Source organism: Erinaceus europaeus, chromosome 12 (assembly GCF_950295315.1).
Source record: "Erinaceus europaeus chromosome 12, mEriEur2.1, whole genome shotgun sequence".
Lineage (NCBI taxonomy): Eukaryota > Metazoa > Chordata > Mammalia > Eulipotyphla > Erinaceidae > Erinaceus > Erinaceus europaeus.
The window spans coordinates 1,052,458-1,070,676 of record NC_080173.1 but is presented as its reverse complement, the minus strand read 5'-3'; the positions used below and the strand labels follow the sequence as shown (position 1 = coordinate 1,070,676).

The window sequence follows — 18,219 nt, the reverse complement described above, 5'->3', positions numbered from 1 at the left end:
GACCAAAGTAAGGTTCCTGGTGCCCCGGCTCCCACCTGCAGGGGAGTCGCTTCACAGGCGGTGAAGCAGGTCTGCAGGTGTCTATCTTCCCCCCCTCTCTCCATTTCTCTGTCCTATCCATCATCATCAACAATAGTAATAATTACAACAACAATTAAAAAAAGACCAAGGGCAACGAAAGGGAAAATAAAAAAATTAAAAAAAAAAAGCACTCTGCCGTGAGCTAATTCTTGGTTCCACTAGATTTACCCCCTCCCCCTTTGGAATGAGTCCAGGGTCTTGTGCATACCCTAAACCACTAGGTAGCCTCTAAAGCACAATTGAAAAAAAAAAAAAAAAGGTCTATGTATATACACACGTCTCGGGCTCTCGGGCCTTCCTTTCCACTTAGACAGAGGAGAAGCTGCTGTGGTCAGTCTCCCGACTGAGTTTTGCTGTGTGTTCCACTGACCAGTCAAGGCAAAGTGCAACCCGGGACCCAGACACTTACTGGAACAAGGTGACAGTGGCTGTGGGGCACCGTCAGTATTGCCCTTGAAACAGCATTGGCCGCACTGGTTCACGAAACCAGCTTCCCAAATCACCACCTCCACACAGTCGAGCATATGAACACCTGCAAGTATCAGTGCAGCCAGACTGAACACAGCAGCCGTGGCCGAGAGCAACAGGCCCTCGTGAAAGAAACTTTGTCCTGAGGTCGTCTTTTAAGCCTCAGACAGAAACCCCACTGCTGCTGAGATTATGGATGGAGCCCGTTAAAGGAGAGAAGAACGTCACAGCATGTCAGTGTCCCCGTGTTTTTTAATGCTCTTTATTTATTGGATAGAAACAGCCAGAAATGGAGTGGGTAGGGGATAGAGAGGGAGAGACAGAGACGCTTGTAGCACTGCTTTACTGCCCGTGAAGCTTCCCCTGGAGGTGGGGACCAGGCTGGACCTGTGATGTGTGTGTTCAACCAGGGGCACCACCCTCCTTTTTAAGTCTCCAAGTCCCAATTTTTTTAACTTTTAAATTTATTTTTTTGGTATTTAATTCACTTTTTTTTTTTTTTAAGGTGAAAGATTCAGAGGGAGAGAGACCAGAGCCTTGCTCAGCTCTGGCTGATGGTAGTGCTGGGGATTGAACCTGGGGCCTCAGAGCCTCAGGCAATGAAAGTCTTTTGCAGAACCGCTATGTTGTTGCCCCAGCCCCCAAGTCCCATTTTTCCAAGCAGAGTTCCAACAACATGAACAACATGAAGCAGGCAGTGAACCCACTGGCAGCACTAGCAGAGGCCAGGCCAGTCGAGGCACAGAAAACGGGGAGATGAGTCCATGCTCCTCGTGATGGTCACGGGCCAAAGTCTACCCCGTACACTGCTAAGACCAGCCCTTAAGCACAGTGACGCACATGACCTAGGGGTGTGTCACTGCCCTGTCCTTTGCTTGGCAACATGGAAAGGGCATCATGTAACTATGGACTGCCCAGAGTTAAAAGATGGAAAAGTGATAAGGGGGGAAAAATAACACAAAAAAGTAACACCAACAATAACCAGGCCTGATGTGATTAAAATAAATCTCAATTATTCTGCGTCAAATATTTAAGGACACAATTTAAAAATATGAAGTTTTCTGAAAGTGAAGATTCTTATTTTTGCAGTGGGCCAGGCACACTACAATACAGTGCATAAGGACTTGGGTTCAAGTCCCTTGTCCCCACCTGTAGGTGTTTCTCTGTCTCCCTCTCTCTCAATTCTGTGTCTCTCGAATAATAACTAAATAAAAACCCATTTTTGTCACTGGGGCTTCACTGTTCTAGCGCCAGCTTTTCCAGAGAAGAGACATCACGGCACTGGCACCACCCCTCGTGCACGTAGACGTGGTCACAGGGCCCGAACCTGGGTAACGAGGACGGCGAACTTTTAACTCCTTAGGCACCAGTTAGCTAAGCAGGGCAAACAATGCTTCAAGTTTCACGTGTCTGACCTTGAGAGGAGGCGTGTTCGTCACCCACAGTGCTCCCATGGTGCCAGGTCTCAACCTCGAAGCTCAGCCACGCTGAGGCGTGCGCTATCTCACCTCACAAAGACAAAGCTCAGGCTCCTTAAGCGATGTACACGAGCCCGGACAACATCCAGTGACAAGACACAACTATTTCCAACTTGCTCCCCACTGCAGAGCCTCCCTTCATCCTTGCATGTTTGAACCATTTAAAGCAACTGAGAGCCATGCCATACACACTACTTCCACACGGATATCAATTTTTGATGCTTTTTAAGTTCGCGATTTCCATGAATACTTGTTTTAATGTGTTAGAAAATGACAAGATTCCTTGAGATTAAAAAGTCCAAAAAACTTGAGAAATGTATCAAAGGGCTTCACAAATATTAAAAAAAATCTTGATTGAAAAAAGTAACACTAGCAAGACGCAGTACGAGTGTCTGCCCTGCAAACTGCAGTGTGTCTCAGCCGGTGCCGGGCAGAGGGGGCTTGCGGTACTTGCACTGAATCCAGACGCGGTACATTGTCAGCTGCTTCCCTCGGTTCACCTGCAGCCGACGGTCCACCAGGTTCTGAACCTTTTCCAGTCCCGCAGTCGTGAACAGTGTGTCCAGCTCATCTAGTTTAGGAGAAGACACGCCTGTCGTGTTCTGTGTTAAGTGGAGCCCTCTGAGGCGGCCTTGCATCTTAAGTGGAGTTAGGCCCCTTCAAAATCAGCTGTGGTTTATCTACTGACCAAGTCATTTCGACTCAGGTAGTCAAGCCATCTGGGAAGGGCAGCATGGAACTGTGTCTTCTCTAAGACTCACAAGATTCAGCCACAAGGACAAGTTCTCCTCCCTCCATTTTCACCAGAGCTCTGGCTCAGCTTTGGTTTATGGTGGTGTGGGGGATCGAACCTGGGACTTTAGAACCTCAGGCATGAGAGTCTTTGCATAACCATTATACTATCTGCCCCTGCCTAGGGACAAGGTTTTTATGGACAATTAAAAATTATACGCAGAAACCCACATATATGTATCTGTGTATGTGTATAAGTCATTTATTTTGAGTTTAAAATGCTTTAAGTAGAGGTTTAATTAAAGTCCTAGGGACGTGTGCCTTTTTAGGACGGTGCAGGAGGGAGCCCGGGGAATGGGAAGAACAGAAAAGTAGCTGGTTACCCCTGAAAACGAGCAAGAAGTGAATTCACTTTTGTGGGTGCACCTTGATCTGACCCAGCACAGGGAGGCAGCTGCACTGGGGTCCTGCACAGCGGCCAGGTTTCCCGACCTGGACAAAATGATGCAGATAAAGAGTAGACAGAAGAGGAAAGCAGAGAAGAGGCTTTGAGAAGCTGTGTTTATCTGAGCATCGAAGTTTCAGGATGGCTGGCCGGCACTGAGAGAGGAGGGCAGAAGGGCAGAAGGGCAGGGAAAAACCGTAAATGTTGGAGGGTCAGATTCCACTTCTGGGAGTTGAAGAAATTTAGTCTGGTATTGTGGGAACAATCAGCATTAGAAAGAGGAATGTGTCCAACAACAGATGAGTGGCTGAGCAAGTTGTGGTCTATATACACAATGGAATACTACTCAGCTGTAAAAAATGGTGACTTCACGGTCTTCAGCCGATCTTGGATGGACCTTGAAAAATTCATGTTGAGTGAAATAAGTCAGAAACAGAAGGATGAATATGGGATGATCTCACTCTCAGGCAGAAGTTGAAAAACAAGGTTAGAAAAGAAAACACAAGTAGAACCTGAACTGGAATTGGCGTACTGCACCAAAGTCAAAGACTCTGGGGTGGGTGGTGGGGAGAATACAGGTCCAAGAAGGATGACAGAGGACCTAGTGGGGGTTGTATTGTTATGTGGGAAACTGGGGAATGCTATGCATGTACAAGCTATTGTACTTACTGTTGAATGTAAAACATTAATTCCCCCCCCCCCAAAAAAAAAGAGCCAAAAAAAAAAAAGAAAGAGGAATGTTTTCATACCTTGTGTGAAGAAGTAAACTCGAGTGCCGTCACCTCTCACATAGAAGTTGTCAGACAGACACTGACCTGCAGAATGATGTGGTCAAAAAAGGAGGGGAGGAAGAAAAAAAGTCAGAGAGGGTCAGGCGGTAAGTGGCACAGCCAGTAAAGCCATACCTGCTTTTTTTTTTTTTTTTTTTTTTGCCTCCAACACACTCTCACAATCTCCTCGGGCACACTAGCACTGCTCTGACACCCAGGGCTGCTTCCCTGCTCCCTTTCCCATTTTCATTAAAAAAAAAAAAAAAAAAAAGTATTTTCACACAAGAAAGGGAGTGAGAGGGAGTTGGGTGGTAGCACAGTGGGTTAACTGCAGGTGGTGCAAAGCGCAAGGACCGGTGTAAGTATCCTGGTTTGCATCTCCGGCTCCCCGCCTGCAGGGGAGTCGCTTCACTGGCGGTGAAGCAGGTCTTCAGGTGTTTGTCTTTCTCTCCCCCTCTCTGTCTTCCCCTTCCCTCTCCATTTCTCTCTGTCCTATCCAACAATGATGACATCAATAATAACTACAACAATAAAACAACAAGGGCAACAAAAGGAAATAAATTAAAAAAAAAAAGAAAGAAAGAAAGGGAGTGAGAGCCCAGAGCCCCGGTCAGCTCTTGGCAGTCAAGAGGAGCACAAGCATCCTGCCCTCTGATGCAGTGAGCCATCTCCCTAGGCCCAACACGCCAGTCTTAATGGTACTGGCTCTGTAAGCAGACAAACCGTAGCCAGTCCCTAAACATACCACTCTTGTCATGTACTAAATGACTTTATATATGAAACTGTGACTACAGTCTTAATTGTCCAAATACAAACCAACCTCTCCGTGGACTACAGGGGCATAGTACCTTTCTTAAACCGAAGCTGAGCCATGTCATGGCGGCCATAATCTCGCAGAAGTATCATACCTCCAGGCTTCAAAAGTCTGCTAAGCCTGTTAATGGCGTTCTGCATCCTGTAGGGATAGCAAGAAACAAAGACCAAGTCTCTTTAAGGCTACAGCTGTTTCCTGGCAGTACACCCTAAAAGCCAGCTGCCATCCCAATCTTGACTCAACAGTCTGGAAATTGGAACCCTCCATTCTTAAGAGCACACATTCAAACCTGTTTGCTTCCATTCACGGCCTCAAGTAGGAACAGGGCTGCTGACAGGTCACCTGCTTCCATACAGGGCGCCATGGCAGGGAAGTCACTCCCCAGTCTTCCTGGGGCTGCGTCATGAGGAAACCATTCCTGTTCCATCCAGGCTCGCTGACCACCTAGCTCAGGGCCTTCTAGCCCACTGGGTCAGATTACTCTGAATGCAAAGACTGTGCCGTTCTATTTGCTAACAAAGACCACGAAGACCAAACCTCAGGAATTTACAATATACACAGTGACGGTATGCAAACGGACACTAAGAGCAGCACACCTTATTATTCTGACTACATTTTGCATGTAGCCATGGTGCAGGTGTAGGCTTGAATCACTTCAGAAATATAGGTGCTACCAACTTAAAAAAAAAAAAAATCCTTGTATCACTGCTGGGGTTTCACTGGTCCCAGCTGACTTTTCAGGAAGAGACAGAGAGACGGGGGAAAAGACACTAAGGTACGAAAGATCTCCTTCACTGCTGGGGAGACCAGGCCCAAACCTGGGTCACAGGCCAGGCAAAGTAGGACTCCTTCTAGCTGAATTATCTTGCTGGCTTTGAAGAATGAGTATTTTAATATTTCATTTTAGGCTCTCAGTTTTCCAAGATTGTACATTTATTATTATTTTTTTTGCCTCCAGGGTTATTGCTGGGGCTCGGTGCCTGCACTACGAATCCACTGCTCCTGGAGGCCATTTTTTCCCTTTAGTTGCCCTTGTTGTCGATCAGTGTTGTTGTTACCATTATTGTTGTCGTTGTTGGATAGGACAGAGAGAAATGGAGAGAGGAGGGGAAGACAGAGAGGGGGAGAGAAAGACAGACACCTGCAGACCTGTTTCACCGCCTGTGATGCGACTCCCCTGCAGGTGGGGAGCCGGGGGCTCGAACCGGGATCCTTCCGTTGATCCTTGCGCTTTGTGCCACGTGTGCTCAACCCGCTGCGCTACCGCCCCTATCCCCAGATCATACATTTTTATAAAAAGAAAAAAGAAACAAGAGAAAAAGAGGAAAATATAACCTCCTGGAGTGGTAGATTCATGATGCAGACACAGCCTCAGCGATCATCCTGGTGACAATTAAAAAAGAGTGTGGGTGCGGGCAGTGAACCCAGGGCCTAGCCAGTGGAGATGCCCAGCCCCAAGGCCCTGCGCACGGACGGCTACTCCCTGGCCCTTGAAGCCTCTGTAGCTCTTAGTGCTTAGAACCAAGCAAGCCCTGCCTCCTGTGCCTTTATTTTCTTTCACACTGGTCACACAACTCAGTGTTATCATGTCTTGAAGATATGCCACATTAAAGGTTCACCACCCCATAGGCATGACCATCACTGGTTCTTATTTTTAAATATTCATTATCTTTATTTATTTATTGGATAGAGAGAGCCAGAAATTAAAAGGGGGGTAGAAAGAGGGAGGGAGAGACAGAGAGACACCTGCAGCCCCGCTTCACCACTTGTGAAGCTTTCCCCTGCAAGTGGGGACCAGGGGCTTGAACCAGGTCCTTGTGCCCTGTGACGTGAGCACTCACCAGGTGCACACCACCTGTCCTGTCCTGATCCCCCCCTTTCTTAGCAGAGCACTGATCGGCTCTGGCTTATGGTGGTGTGAGAAATCGAACATGGGGCTTTGGAGCCTCAGGCATGACAGTCTGTCTGTATAACCATTATGCTAGATTTTTAAAAATTATCTTCATTACTGGGTAGAAAGAGAAATTGAGAAGGAAGGGGAGACAGAGAGGCAGACAGACACCTGCAGCCCTGCTTTATCACTTGCAAAACTTTACCCCTGCAGGTGGGGAAGTGGGGGCTCGAACCCAGGTCCCTGTGCATTGTAATGTGTGTGCTCAGCCAGGTTTGCCACTGCCCAGCCCCTTATCGGTGATTCTGGAGTCTGAATTTCACCAGAACAGTGGTCTAAGTCTATGAGGCTTTTACAACAATGGCCTTTTACTAGAATTTGATTTTATGAAATTGTCCTGGGCTGCTTTTTTTTTCTTCTTCTATAGGACTTAAGCATCAGAGAACATCTGAATGCTTAACATCTGAATGCTTATGCTTCAATGTATACTGTATTGTTAATAAACACCTGGAGATCTATTTATTTCTAGCCACCAGTTACTGCTGGGGCTCAGTGCCTAGGAGGCCCCACTATCCCCGGTGGGCTTCTTTCTTCCTTTTCCAACAGTGGATGAGAAACAGACACTGTAGCACTGCCCGAGTCCTTGTGGAGCTTCCCCACTGCAAGCACTCCATTGTGGTGGCCTGGGGCTCTGACCTGGGTCCTTCTGTGTGGTCATGTGTGGGCTCTATTAATCTCAGGAGAAAAGGAGCCGAGTGCTGCTCTGTCATGTGCACACCGCCCTCATACACCTTGCGTGAGGTCCCGGACCGGGTCTTTGGCCATACACAAGACAGAACAATGGTTTGACTCCTCTCTCATAAGCTAAACAAATCTTTCCCTTTACAGGCTCACAATGGGATCTGATTCACCAGCTACTGCAGCGGAAGTTCTAGCACAGGCTGACTGACTGACTATTAAGAGTTTCTCCACACACAAAAACGCTCCCTCCACAGCTTGGGGCTGCGAGGGAGTCAGACTACACAGTGACATGAACTGAGCACTGCAGCCAAAAGCAGAGGTGCAGGAGTTGAAAATGAAGGCCAGGGAGATGGCCTAACAGTTTATGCGAAACACTTTCATCCCGGTGCTCCGAGGTCCCAGGTTTAATCCCTGGCACCACCATAAGCCAGAGCTAAGCAGTGCTCTGGTCTCCCTCATTAAAAGCAGAGATTAAAAAGAAGCCTGAGGCTCCCAGGTCCCAGGTCCAACGCCCTGTACCACGATAAACCAGAGGTGAGTAGTGCTTTGGGAAAGGAAGAGGAAAAAAGAGTCGAGTGACCAGGAAGGTGGTGCGGTAGGTGGTGTTGCACTCAAGCATAAGGCACCAACTTGATCCCTGGCATTGCATGTACCAAGAGTCATGCTCTAGCTCTCTCTTCTCCTCTCATAAATCAGTCTTAAAAACCAAACAAGACGTCAAGACAAATTTAGAAAAACCGTCGAGATGCTCAACTCCCACTCCGGATGGAATCTTTTTCTTGCTCAGCAGAAAAGCAGTACAATCTTTTAAATTAAAGCCTAATTCTGACACAAGTTCTGACCAGACTTTTGTCTTTGTCACGCTACAGGTGAAAGGATCTAGAACTCACTTATCTGGAACAACTGCGGAGAGCACAAATATGAAGATGATGATATCCAGAGTATTCTCAGGTACTGGGTAGCTCTTCTCTTCATCACACAGGTCATGGACAAAGGCAAGACACCGTGAAGGATCGTACGCAGAATTAGCCTGTGGGCAGATGGGAGAGAGACTGCAGAAAATGCTCACTAGCTCTAAGAGCTCACCACCTTTACACGGAAGGCTGACATCACCTGTCCCCCTCCCCCGACTCGGTCTGATCAGTCCAGCACACATTCTTACTCAACTGTTTAGAGACTGTGGAATCCATCTGGTGCCTTTAAAACCAAATGCTCAATCCCCAGCCAGACAACTTCCCTTAACAATGGCAAAGGCCCTAGTCAGGCTTCACCTTCTCTCTGGCCTAATCAACCATAGTACAATAACAACAAAACAACTCTATCTTTATTACTATTATTTACCACCACCAGGAGGTCACTGCTCTCAAACTGCCCCTTCAAATACAAAGAGGGACAGAGAGTAAGAGGGAGAGATAGCACAGCATCAAAGTTTCCCCCAAGTCTTGCGGGGCTTGGACTCGAATGTGGTCCATGTACATGACAAAGCAGACATACTGTCTGCATGTCCCACCAGCAAACATCTTTATTTTTAGGACTTGCTACATAAAAATTAAATGGCACCAAAGCAAAGGACTTTGGGCAAGGAGGGGGAAGGAGAGGAAGAAAACTTTGGGAGCCTGTCACATGGGAGATTGTGTGCAGATGTCAGCGACTCCACTGTAAAGCATTAACCTCCTGAAAAAAAAAAAATCGAGTGGCTGCACATACCTGGAGCAGGTCTATGGCTGTGGAGGAAAAGTCACAACAGTAAACAAAGAGTCCTGGGTCACTGAAATGAGCAGAAAAGAAATCAGATTATAAACTTCAACTTAAGTCGAAGTCTATTCTCTTTCCTGTGTAGCAGGTTAAAATATCAAATAGCAGAACACCATTCATCCAAAGAATCATACCTACTAGTTATAACATATTTTAATTTGGTCAAAATCTTTCTGAATTTATACCATCCGTAGATCCTGTGGATAAGATGGTGTTCTTATTTTTTCTTGCTTCTCTAAGTTTTTCTTTTTTCAGGAGACGTAACATTTAAAAATTTTTAAAATTATTTTAATTTATGTATTGAGTAGAGACAGCCAGAAATTGTAAGGGGGAGATAGAGGGGAGGGAGACAGAGAGACACCTGCAGCCCTGTTCACCCCTCGTGAAGGTTTCTCCCTGCAGATGGGGACCAGGGGCTTGAACCTGGATCCTTGCTAACTGTAACGTTCACTAAACCAGGTGTGCCATGACCCCTGGCCCCTATTTTCAAGTTTTCTACTGGACATATTTCCTAATTTTTCTTTTTAAATTTATTTATTCATGAGAAAGCTAGGAGAGAGAGAAAGATCAGACATCACTCTGGTACATGTGCTGCCAGGGATTGAACTTGGGACCTCATGTTTGCTAGTTCAATACTCTATGCACTACGCCACCTCCTGGACCACTCCTCAATTTTCTTTTAAAAGTATTTTTCTACTAGTGATTTAACACTGTTTTACAAGATCACCAGATTTCAATAGTGTGTCGTCCCCCCACCCCCAGCGATGTAAGTTATGTAAGTAGTGCACTCCTTTCATCTCAGTCCCTACACACACTGAGCAATGCATTAAAGCATTCAGCTCAGCTCTGGAATATGCAGTGCTGTGGGCCACACCTGGTCCCACCTCCATGCAAACCTTGTGCTCTACCACTGAGTGCTGCTTCCATGACCTAGGACATGGGTTACTTCTGGGACCATAAAACCTTGGTAAAAATAAAAGAAAAAAGACATGTTTAAAAACAACACAACACGGTTCAGGAGACAGCACAGTGGACAGAGAGCCGAACTTTCAAGAATGAGGCTCCAAGTCTGATCTCTGGTACCCATGTGCCGATGACTGTTATGGTCCCCCAGTATTAATAAATACTAAAGCAAAACAAAACTGTGGAAAGATCTATGAGGACTCCTTAATGGGGAGCCCTGCGGATGCACCTATTTCTCAACATAACTGCTTTTCCTCATTCTACCATACTCAAATCTACACACACAAAGTGTTTGTGGTTTCTGAGGCATAGAGTATGGCCAGGGTTTTTTCTTTCTTCCTTTCTCCCCCCGCTTCTCTCCCTCTCTCTCTCTCTCTCTCTCTCTGTGATTGAATTCTTCTAAAAATAAACTGTGGTGATGGTTACACACTGCAGACAGAGTGAATATTAACACACACAGATATTGTTGAGCTAGGCACTGAGGTTTAATAGTCAATAAGAGGCGTACACAGAGAGGTCTCTTTGTACTGTATTCATCAGACACTTCTCGGGATCATGAGAGAGAGGAGACTCTAGTAGAGATGAAAAAGGCTGCTTTGGGAAGGTGTAAATCAAGGAAATTCGGTGTGTGAGCAATTCATGTGAAGGATAAGAAATAAACGCTAGGGGGAGCCGGGCGGTAGCGCAGTGGGTTAAGTGCAGGTGGCGCCAAGCACAAGGGCAGGCGTAAGGATCCTGGTTCGAGATCAAAATCAAAATGATCATAAATAGTCCAGCAGAATATGAGTCCCCTTTAGCCCATGCTTAATAACGTCAATGGTTTGATGTAGCAAGAGTTTAAAGAAACTATTAAGAAATCTCCACTTTTTCCATCTGCTGTAATAAACTTTACAACATACTTACTTGTTAGTTTGTAAAATTGGAAAGACTGTGTTTCCCACACCACAACCAACCTGGAGACAGATATAAACGGTTAGAAAACATTCCAAAGCATTAACTCCTGGGAGAGAAATTCTCATCTGCCTAACTGTATTAGGGTTAGGGTTAGGTTAACTGTATTAGGGGACGTGTAGTGATCAGAACTCAATCGTAACTGTGACAGTCCCTGACTCTGTCCTCAGGAACCCTACAAGACAGCAAAGGCTTTTCTTGGCAGAAAGGAGTTGGTATAGAAAGGAAAAGGCATGAGTTGCTCTTACATTTTGAGTTTTAGAAAACAGTCCTGCAGGTGAACAATTTTCGCAGTGATCTCCACTGTATGTTGAAAAGATGTTTCTAAGGCTGAGTTGAAAAATTCATAAAAGGGGGCATGGTAATACTGTTCCAAATACACTGATAAAGACCAGCGTAAGGATCCCGGTTCCAGCCCCCGGCTCCCCACCTGCTGGGGGGTGGGGGTGGGGGTGGGGGTCGCTTCACAAGTGGTGAAGCAGGTGTCTATCTTTCCTCCTCCTCTCTCAATTCCTCTCTATCCTATCCAACAACGACGACAGCAATAACAACAGCAGTGATAAACAAGGGCAACAAAAGAGAAAAACTGGCTTTTAGGAACAGTGGATTTTTGTAGTACAGGTACCGAGCCCCAGAGATAATCCTGAAGACATAACAAAACATAACAAAACAAACAAAAAAAAACAGTACCATTTTCTAACAATTTAACACATACCAGACACATATCAGTCATTTTATAAATCATTTCAGTTGACCCTCATTATGAGGCAGAAGACCCATTCTGCTTGGGGGAAAGGGCTGAGTACACTAAGGTCATGTCAAGGTTAAACAGCTCTCAAGCCAGCTCCCAGGAAGCAGTCACCATTTGAGAATTCACAGAACCACCTAGTCTGTGCCAGGTCTAGCCTGTCTCGGCAATATCATCCAAACTCAGAAGACAAGAGTTTTCCCACACCAGACAAGGTCCCACTTCAACTAACTCCCCATGTTAAATAATGACTGTATTACTGGGTCATTGGAAATGTCACAATGGGTTTTTTTCTACACAAAAATGCACCATGATTTTCTGACAACCCAATAGAAGAGAAACAAGGTATTCTGTGACTAGGGCTCACTTTCAGATGGCAAGTATAGTTCTGGCAACTTTCAGCATGGTATTCTGAGGTAGGACAAGGTGATCTAGCTTTGTTTACCACTACCACCAAATACCCGTGCAGTCTGCATTTAGGACATCTTATCAGTTTAAAAACAGGTGATTCAAGGTCAAGTCAAGAACCTAGTTAACTTCATGAGGGAAAAGTCACTTTGGAGATGTTTCCCTATACTGCCCCTTTTGTACAATGTAACTTCACTAAATCCACTACCGGGGCTATAAAGGGGCTACTTTGGGGCCAGGCAGTAGTGAACACTGCAGTGCACAAGGACCTGGGCTCAAGCCCCCAGTCTCCACCTGCAGAGGGGAGAAGCTTTATGAGCAGTGAAGCGGCACTTCAGGTCAGTTGGTCTGTCTCCCTCTCCTCTTCCCTCCCACTAACTCTCAATTTCTCTTTTTTCTAAGGGAAAAAAAAAAGAGAGCGAGACAGACAAACAGATTACCTCAAGTATTCGGTAAGTGGCTGAGGATCCAGGAAAACCATCAGCAGAAAGTTGCAGGTCACTGAGTTTCTGAGTTACAGTCTTCTCCAAAAATCTGATGCTGTCTGAAGAACGCACGTGCTGTTCTCCTGTTATTAAACCAGCTCCAACCTCACTGCTTCTACATTCAAGAATTTCACTCTTGTCTTCTGAGAGCAAATCCTTCAAGTGATTTTGTTTTTGGCTGGGTCTCAGCTCTGGGAATTCAGTAAAAAGCCAATGTCTATCCTTGAAAAACCCATTTTCGTGGATTTTATAAAAGTCATCCCAGTATTTGTGAGCATTGATCTCATAATCAACTGTAAATATTTAAGAAACATGTGTCAACATCTTATTTGCATATGTCAGTCATCATCTTGTTTTATCATATGTCATTTTATTTATTTTACCAGAGTACTGCTCAGCTTTTCTTTATGGTGGTTCAGGGGATTGAACCTGGGCCTTTGGAACCTCAGGCTCTTTGCATAACCATTATGCTATCTACCCCGGCCCCCAAATGTCATTTTATACAAAGTGTCTTCAAGTAGCCGTAACTGAAGTCATATGCACAAACCTTCTTTCTACTGCTCCTTCTTCCCAGGTAGTCCGATTTCTGATAGGAAACTAACAACCTATTGGCTCTCCCCCATTATCTCTTAGCTGCCAGCAAAAATGTAGTATTAACAAAACAAGTCATCAAAACCTGTTGGGCCATTTTTGTCCTCTCATTTCTCAGGGCTGTATAGAATTCTCTTTTCTATTGGAGGGCAGTGCCCCAGCCCCAAATGTTGCTGGCTCTTCAGCTGTTCCGCGTGTGGACAGGAACAAGGAACAAGATGTAAGGTTATGGCACAGCAGTTCATATCTGTTTATGGTTCTCACAGTGTGAGAGCCGGAAATGAGCCCAGCACCGCCAATGATACTAAAATGGGAAGGGGCTAAAAGAAAAAAGCTACAGGGGAAAGTGCCATCAGATCAGAGTAATTCTGAGGATAGACAAAAGAGAGAATGAAGCAGAATGGCCTATATATAAGAAAATTGTTGCTTTAGGTGACTAAGGAAGTCCTAGATTTAAGGTTTTTGTTCTTTGCCTTTATTAGCATAGTAGAAAAAAAAATCAAAACTCTTCCATTGGATTTTAGTTCCACGTTGTTGCTACTTTTTTTTTTCCCCTCCACACTATTACTAACTGCTTACCTCTGGGCAAGGCACTTAATGTCCTGTGGTCCAAGTTCCTTTAACTGTAAAAAGAGGATGTTGGGCTACATGATTCCCAGAATCCCTTCCAGTTCTAACTCGCTCTGTAAAACTACGCTGAATATCGTTAATGGAATCTAACTGTTGCATAGACCCCCTCAGTGGGCACTGCTCTCAACTGTATTTCAGGAACTAGCTCTCACAAGTCCTAGCTTTACTATCTAGAGAGGTCTTGCAGTGAAATTAACACTGTCCAGAAAAATGCTCTTAGCGTCCAGCTACACAGGAATCTCCACGTGACAAAGCTCCCATTCCTCATAACCACCACACAGAAGACATGATTTGCCATCATTAGTTTCCCCAATATTTACAATCTGATAACTTGAACCGCGCTTCAATGGCTGCCATTCCTCAGGTGAAAGCAAGTCCCCCAGGACTTTTTTTTTAGATTAAACCAGAGCACCACACAATTCTGGCTTAGGGTAGACAGAGGACTGAACCGGGGACCTCGAATTCCAAGTGCGGAAAGTCTTTGCACAAACATCATGCTCTCTTCTTGGCCCCCTGTATGACAAGCTCGTGACCAGTCACCACAGGTCGGGCATGTGGACATGGACAAAAGCTTTCTAGAAAGTCAACTGCCACGTCCACACTCAGCAAGGCTTTCAGGCGCCCCTCCTCCGAGTCCGGGGCAGCAGGGCCGTCAGAAGGCTTCCTCTCAGGCTCTGCTGCCCCCTCGGACCTGCACACCTTCCCGTGTGGGGTGTCCTGCTGTCTGTCCGTGTGCCCCCCCCCCCGTAGGGCGTCCTGCTGTCTGTCTGTCCCCTCGTGTGGGGCATCCTGCTGTCTGTCCGTCCCCGGGTGGGGCGTCCTGCTGTCTGTTCGTCCCCCCCCCCCCGTGGGGCGTCCCGCTGTCTGTCCGTCCCCCCCAGTGTGGGGCGTCCCGCTGTCTGTCCGTCGCCCCGTGTGGGGCGTCCCGCTGTCTGTCCGTCCCCCCGGGTGGGGCGTCCCGCTGTCTGTCCGTCCCCCACAGTGTGGGGCGTCCTGCTGTCTGTCCGTCCCCCCAGTGTGGGGCGTCCTGCTGTCTGTCCGTCCCCCCACAGTGTGGGGCGTCCCGCTGTCTGTCCGTCCCCCCCAGTGTGGGGCGTCCCGCTGTCTGTCCGTCCCCCCGTGTGGGGCATCCCGCTGTCTGTCCGTCGCCCCATGTGGGGCGTCCCGCTGTCTGTCCGTCCCCCCGGGTGGGGCGTCCCGCTGTCTGTCCTTCGCCCCCAGTGTGGGGCGTCCCGCTGTCTGTCCGTCCCCCCGTGTGGGGTGTCCTGCTGTCTGTCCTCCCGGGTGGGGCGTTCTGCTGTCTGTCCGTCCCCCCTAGTGTGTGGCATCCTGCTGTCTGTCTCCCCAGGTGGGGCGTCCTGCTGTCTGTCCGTCCCCCCAGTGTGGGGCGTCCTGCTGTCTGTCTGTCCCCCCAGTGTGGGGCGTCCTGCTGTCTGTCCGTCCCCCCAGTGTGGGGCGTCCTGCTGTCTGTCCGTCCCCCCGGGTGGGGCGTCCTGCTGTCTGTCCGTCCCCCCCCCCCCCGTAGGGCGTCCCGCTGTCTGTCCGTCCCCCCGGGTGGGGCGTCCCGCTGTCTGTCCGACCCCCCCCATGGGGCGTCCCGCTGCCTGTCTGTCGCCCCGTGTGGGGCGTCCCGCTGTCTGTCCGTCCCCCCCCAGTGTGGGGCGTCCCGCTGTCTGTCCGTCGCCCCGTGTGGGGCGTCCCGCTGTCTGTCCGTCCCCCCGGGTGGGGCGTCCCGCTGTCTGTCCGTCCCCCCACAGTGTGGGGCGTCCTGCTGTCTGTCTCCCCGGGTGGGGCGTCCCGCTGTCTGTCCGTCCCCCAGTGTGGGGCGTCCTGCTGTCTGTCCGTCTCCCCAGTGTGGGGCGTCCCGCTGTCTGTCCGTCCCCCCGGGTGGGGCGTCCCGCTGTCTGTCCGTGTCCCCCCCCCCCCCGGGTGGGGCGTCCCGCTGTCTGTCCGTCCCCCCCAGTGTGGGGCGTCCCGCTGTCTGTCCGTCGCCCCCAGTGTGGGGCGTCCCGCTGTCTGTCCGTCCCCCCGTGTGGGGCGTCCTGCTGTCTGTCCGTCCCCCCGGGTGGGGCGTCCTGCTGTCTGTCCGTCCCCCCCCCCCCCCCGGTGGGGCGTCCCGCTGTCTGTCCGTCGCCCCCAGTGTGGGGCGTCCCGCTGTCTGTCCGTCCCCCCACAGTGTGGGGCGTCCCGCTGTCTGTCCGTCCCCCCCAGTGTGGGGCGTCCCGCTGTCTGTCCGTCTCCCCAGTGTGGGGCATCCCGCTGTCTGTCCGTCCCCCCGGGTGGGGCGTCCCGCTGTCTGTCCGTCCCCCCCCCCCCGGGTGGGGCGTCCCGCTGTCTGTCCGTCCCCCCCAGTGTGGGGCGTCCCGCTGTCTGTCCGTCGCCCCCAGTGTGGGGCGTCCTGCTGTCTGTCCGTCCCCCCGTGTGGGGCGTCCTGCTGTCTGTCCGTCCCCCCGGGTGGGGCGTCCTGCTGTCTGTCCGTCCCCCCGGGTGGGGCGTCCTGCTGTCTGTCCGTCCCCCCCCCCCCGGGTGGGGCGTCCCGCTGTCTGTCCGTCGCCCCCAGTGTGGGGCGTCCCGCTGTCTGTCCGTCCCCCCGTGTGGGGCGTCCCGCTGTCTGTCCGTCCCCCCGTGTGGGGCGTCCCGCTGTCTGTCCGTCCCCCCGGGTGGGGCGTCCCGCTGTCTGTCCGCCTCCCCGGGTGGGGCGTCCCGCTGTCTGTCCGTCCCCCCGGGTGGGGCGTCCCGCTGTCTGTCCGTCCCCCCGGGTGGGGCGTCCCGCTGTCTGTCCGTCCCCCCGGGTGGGGCGTCCCGCTGTCTGTCCGTCCCCCAGGGTCGCCCCGCCGCCCGTCCCCCGGGGCCCGCCCGCGCACCCTGCAGCTCCCGGCGCACTCGCTGAGCGCTGTTCTCCTCCACCTTCCTCGCCGCCGCCGCCGCCTGCTCCGCCGACCACTGCACGCCGTCCCTGGGGATCAGACAGGCGGCTCAGCGGCTCCCTTTAGGGCGTGGGGGCCGCCGGCCGGCCGGACGCGGGGCGGGGCGCTTACCAGGCATTGTGGTGGAACACGCGCCCCGGGTCGCTCAGGAACCGGCTCCCGAACTGTCGTCTCTTCCCATCGCCGGGACCCGGCGCCGCAGCAGCGCTGCAGTCGGCCATGACACCGGAACTGGAAGTGGCGATAGCCCTTCCTACTACGGGACTTCCGGCAGCCTCGGCCCTCCCGGAAGTGCAGCTTCGGAGCGGAAAGTCGGGGAGGGCGGGGCAGGAAGCCCAGGGCGGCGGGGGCGGGGCCCGGGATCCGGGGCGGGGCCATGGCCGGAAGTGCTGAGCCCCCCGTGCCGCCCGCATGCGGAGGTGCTGAGGGCACCGGGTCTTCCCCCAGGCTGCGGCGTCGCGGCCGCTGGGTCGCCAGTCAAAGCCCCTAGATCCCTGCTGGCTGGTGGTGGCGCTGGCATGGAGCCCGGGGCCTCGGAGCCTCAGGCAGCAGAGTCTGTGCAGAGCCCCTGTGCTGTATTATTATTATTACTATTACTATTATTATTATTACTATATTACTCCCAGAGCCCTGCTGGCTGGTGGTGGCGCTGGCATGGAGCCCGGGGCCTCGGAGCCTCAGGCAGCAGAGTCTGTGCAGAGCCCCTGTGCTGTATTATTATTATTACTATTACTATTATTATTATTACTATATTACTCCCAGAGCCCTGCTGGCTGGTGGTGGTGCTGGCAATGGAGCCCGTGGCCTCGGAGCCTCAGGCAGCAGAGTCTGTGCAGAGCCCCTGTGCTGTATTATTATTATTACTATTACTATTATTATTATTACTATATTACTCCCAGAGCCCTGCTGGCTGGTGGTGGTGCTGGCAATGGAGCCCGAGGCCTCGGAGCCTCAGGCAGCAGAGTGTGGGGCCCTGTGCTGCCTACCCAAACAGGAAAACCCTAAGAATTAAGCTGTGCGGGTTAGTTGGCCCCTGAGCATGTGGGGGGCTTAGGGCTGCTCATTCTCTAGTTGCGTCGTTCCCATAGCGAAAGGCAGTGTGGCCTCTGTCTCCCCTTTAACTCTAGAGAGTATGGGGTGAGTTCACCAGATGAGCTTTGCCTTTCTAAGGGAGGTTCAAGGACACACTAGAATTTCCATAACCAGGTAGCTCTTTCCTTTTTGGGGGCCACCACGATAGCTCACCTGGGGAGGCACCTGCTTTGCCACGTGTGGGGCCAGAGGCGGGTCTCCGGACTGAGCAAGTTTCAGTGCTGGGCTGTCTTCCCCTTGTCTCCTCCG

At 50.4% G+C, this 18,219-nt stretch overlaps 1 protein-coding gene across 2 annotated transcripts; it reads right to left on the bottom strand.

Moving 5' to 3' along the window:
• Positions 1–2,257: 2,257 nt before the first annotated feature.
• METTL2A (methyltransferase 2A, tRNA N3-cytidine) lies at positions 2,258–17,456 on the bottom strand. Of its 2 annotated transcripts, XM_060202517.1 has the most exons (10): positions 17,311–17,456; positions 16,990–17,109; positions 16,816–16,907; positions 12,686–13,023; positions 11,042–11,091; positions 9,128–9,188; positions 8,311–8,450; positions 4,823–4,929; positions 3,954–4,019; positions 2,258–2,598 (listed from the first exon to the last, which is right to left on the bottom strand). In XM_060202517.1, the coding sequence occupies exons 2-10, from the start codon at positions 17,097–17,099 to the stop codon at positions 2,444–2,446; spliced, it is 1,119 nt and encodes a 372-aa protein (XP_060058500.1). In that variant the 5' UTR covers positions 17,100–17,109; positions 17,311–17,456; the 3' UTR covers positions 2,258–2,443. The 2 variants fall into 2 exon arrangements, with proteins under 2 accessions (XP_060058500.1, XP_016045730.1); XM_016190244.2 differs by lacking the exons at positions 16,816–16,907; positions 17,311–17,456 and having other exon boundaries at positions 16,990–17,115.
• Between the last annotated feature and the right edge of the window lie 763 nt (positions 17,457–18,219).

Excerpts from the sequence above, each read along its gene's own strand:
- METTL2A (XM_060202517.1), bottom strand. The coding sequence starts at position 17,099 with ATGGCCGACTGCAGCGCTGCTGCGGCGCCGGGTCCCGGCGATGGGAAG. Across the intron at positions 8,451-9,127 it reads CAGCCATAGACCTGCTCCAG|GCTAATTCTGCGTACGATCC; the intron begins GTATGTGCAGCC and ends ATCTGCCCACAG. Across the intron at positions 4,930-8,310 it reads TCCGCAGTTGTTCCAGATAA|GATGCAGAACGCCATTAACA; the intron begins GTGAGTTCTAGA and ends CTATCCCTACAG.